At 37.7% G+C, this 3,406-nt stretch overlaps 1 protein-coding gene across 1 annotated transcript; it reads left to right on the forward strand.

Annotated features, from left to right (window-relative positions):
* Positions 1-1,874: 1,874 nt before the first annotated feature.
* Positions 1,875-2,775, forward strand: LOC111484991 (CASP-like protein 1F1). Its single transcript, XM_023131678.1, has 2 exons — positions 1,875-2,133; positions 2,216-2,775. Exons 1-2 carry the CDS (start codon positions 1,934-1,936, stop codon positions 2,562-2,564), a joined length of 549 nt encoding a protein of 182 aa, XP_022987446.1. The 5' UTR covers positions 1,875-1,933; the 3' UTR covers positions 2,565-2,775.
* Positions 2,776-3,406: the final 631 nt, after the last annotated feature.

The raw sequence follows: 3,406 nt of genomic DNA on the forward strand, positions 1-3,406 counted from the left end.
CCACACCTAAATGGTGTGAAAGTTATCTTATTTATAATCAAATTAATTACAAGGATATGGAAATAATAATAAATGGAAAAATACCTATGATAATAAGGCAAATATTAGATATTTGCATTATAATAAAATATCAAATATAATATATATGGTAAACTATAATTTATTACTAAATATTCTTAACACCCCACCGCAAGCTAAGCGTCGGATTTAAACGAACGTGAAGCTTGAATCTGAAAAATTCAAAGAGGTTGAGAAACACTTTTCTTGAAGAAGTCAACAACCTGGTTCAGAGGAGGCGTAGAGAAACACTCTCTTGGCCATCGAAAATTGCAGAGGAATCGCCGCTCAGCGGCAATGCTGCCTTGGCTTCGGCGAGAATATGTCTAACCCATGAAGAGGGATTGTCGCTTAGCGACGATGCTGCCTTGGCTCTGGTGAGAATATTTCTAACCCCAAGAAGTAGAAGGGGAAACCTAGAGCAAGGGACAAAGACAATGTTGAAGCCGGAAGAGTCGCCACATTGGGCGAAGGAGCCAATTTTGGCGAGAAGGACAGTCGGAAGAGTCGCCTCATCGGGCGAAGAAGCCAATTTTGGCAGGAAGGGCGGCGGCAACTTGGTTGGCGAATAGGCCAGTGCGGCACCCAGATTCCGAAGGTAAATCTCTGCAAAAGGTTGATAGGTTTAGGTTAGGGTTTATGTGAAGGATGAAGGTTGATTGGGAAGAAAATGAGAGAGACTATATTGGCCAAGGGGAAAACCGATTGGGTTGGAAAAGGTGAGGTTGTATGTACAGAGTATGACGAAAGGTGATTTGGAGGTCAATAGGGTGGAGCTGAAGAGTAATCAATCGGCTCCGCCTGCAGCAGCCATGAAGACTGCCCCTGCGGCGTCAAAACCAGCAGGAGTGGTGGAGAAGAAGATTAGAGGATTCAAAAGCCATTGAAAAGAAAGGATTGGGTTGTTAAACTGAGAGGGCTCTGATACCATGTGAATGTTTGATTAATCCACCACACCTAAATGGTGTGAAAGTTATCTTATTTATAATCAAATTAATTACAAGGATATGGAAATAATAATAAATGGAAAAATACCTATGATAATAAGGCAAATATTAGATATTTGCATTATAATAAAATATCAAATATAATATATATGGTAAACTATAATTTATTACTAAATATTCTTAACATACATACATAAACTTGAAAAATACAATTTTGTTTTCTATTTTAAATGGTTTTAATTATTGTGTTTTTAGCAAGAATTTAAAATCGTGCCTGAAATAATAATGTCTCTAAAAATATAAATCTTTAGTCCACACGTATAAATTTCATTCCGTCTTAAAATACATTTCAATAGACCATAAATAGAGGTTTGGCCACATTTGGGTTAAAAGAAAAATTAGGAAATTGGGCATATTTCACATTGAACTCACTATTATTAGACAATTTTGTGTAGAGTTTGTTTATCTTATTTGATGAAATGACGTGGAAAAAGTGGAAATAGCTTTAGCTAGCATAGCGTGCAAACATGCCCAATAATTGTCCGTGAGCCCATCAACCTGGTTTTTTTAATTTCAATAGAGTAGAAAAGTAAAGAGAGAAGAAGAAAAAGATTTATTGAGGGTAAAAACTGTTGAGTGTGAGGGAGGTTACAAGGAAAAAACAAGAGAGTCCGGTGGTGTGCGGAAAATGGGGGATGGCTGAAAGGCATGCGATCCCAGTGGCAGTGAAAAAACAAAAAATGGGCGTGGTTGTTCTTTGTTATGTAGACGTAGCTTTTTACGCATCCAATACCTCATAATCCTTTTAGTTTTTGTGCTATTAATACCCCTTCTTTCTACGTAACCACGCCATTCATTTTCATCAACATTTCATTTCTTTCTTCTTCCTCCTCCTCCTCCTCCTCCTCCTCCTCCCATAATAATCTAATATGCCCGACAATAATGTCGAATTGGAAGCCAAGTCCCAGGGCCTCCATGCCAAACTCTACCTCTCTTCCCAGATTATCCTCAGAGCTTCGGTAATTTCCTCCACATTGGCCGCCACCTGGACCCTCATCACCGCCAAGCAATCCGTCGTCATCTTCGGCTTCACTTTGGACGCCCGATACAGCTACTCCTCTGCTTTCAAGTAACTCCCTGCTCCCTGCTCCCTACTCCCTACTCTTTTTTGTTTTCCATATATTTGATCCAAAATTAATTTTATGGTGCAGATTCTTTGCCATAGCCAACGCTGTTGCCTGTGGCTTCTGTCTTCTGTCCGTGTGCTTTGTTTTCATATCAACTCGGCAGTTGGCGTTGGGGAGCCGTCAAAGAAACTTCTTCTTCTTTGTTCACGATTTGTTGATGATGGGATTGGTGCTGAGTGGATGCGCTGCTGCCACCGCCATCGGGTTCGTGGGGAGGTACGGGAACACCCACACAGGGTGGTCGCCCATCTGTGACCAATTCGGCAAGTTTTGCAATCGCATCACCATTTCCATCGCCATCTCTTATTTTGCTGTGCTTTGCCTCCTCATACTCACCATCATCTCTGCAAATCCAACCAAACTCCAACGCTAATTTGGCCCGTTTTGTTGTGTGAACTCCGGTCAGAAATTTGGGAATGGCGAGGTTTGGTTAATGGGTTTAGTGATGATGTGTGCATTTTCCATCTTCTTTGTCCTTACCTTCTGTGTTGCAGCCGCATAACTGATGTTTTTGGTTTTTTCTCATTCTCATAAATTTGCTTTCTACCTTTCTTCCTTTTACTAATTAATTGCATAATATAACATACTTTCTACCTTCAATTCACTTCAACGTGGTTTCTTTTTTTTAATACTATTTTCAGAGTGCCCATTTTTTTCCAGACCAAACCAACCACATAATATATATGTGTATATATATATTCAAAAAAAATATGTGGGCGCAAGCAACCAGGTAGCACTCAAATATTTTTCTTTCAAAATTTATGTAAAACATCTCCACGTGTGGTATGAATGGAGGTGAGTTCGACAGGTTTAGTTTTCCGATAAATATAGTTTTTATTACTTTAGCGATAAAAATGTTGATTCACCAATCAGACAGGTTGAGTATCCTATTTTATTCAATTTGAAGTAATTGAGGTATTATAGATTGAATAAAATAATATTTTGAAGTAGATGAATGATAATTCAAATTGGGACTTATGGTATATTAATAAATTAATTTAGTATTACATAATTACATCGATGCATATGAAATATAAATATATGAAATATATGGAGAGATGGATGGAAGTAGAATTTGAATGACAAAAAAAAGGAAATCAAATTTAAATTGTTACTGGCCAACAAACAAAAATGATTAGATTTTGCACATATAATATTAATCCACAAAAAAAAAAAAAAAAAAAAAAAAGACGTAAGAAATGGTATTAATGGTTA

Source organism: Cucurbita maxima, unplaced genomic scaffold (genome assembly GCF_002738345.1).
Source record: "Cucurbita maxima cultivar Rimu unplaced genomic scaffold, Cmax_1.0 Cma_Scf00010, whole genome shotgun sequence".
NCBI lineage: Eukaryota > Viridiplantae > Streptophyta > Magnoliopsida > Cucurbitales > Cucurbitaceae > Cucurbita > Cucurbita maxima.

Coding starts and splice junctions, on each gene's coding strand:
- LOC111484991 (XM_023131678.1), top strand. CDS start 1,934: ATGCCCGACAATAATGTCGAATTGGAAGCCAAGTCCCAGGGCCTCCAT. Junction 2,134..2,215: donor AGCTACTCCTCTGCTTTCAA/GTAACTCCCTGC, acceptor TTTATGGTGCAG/ATTCTTTGCCATAGCCAACG.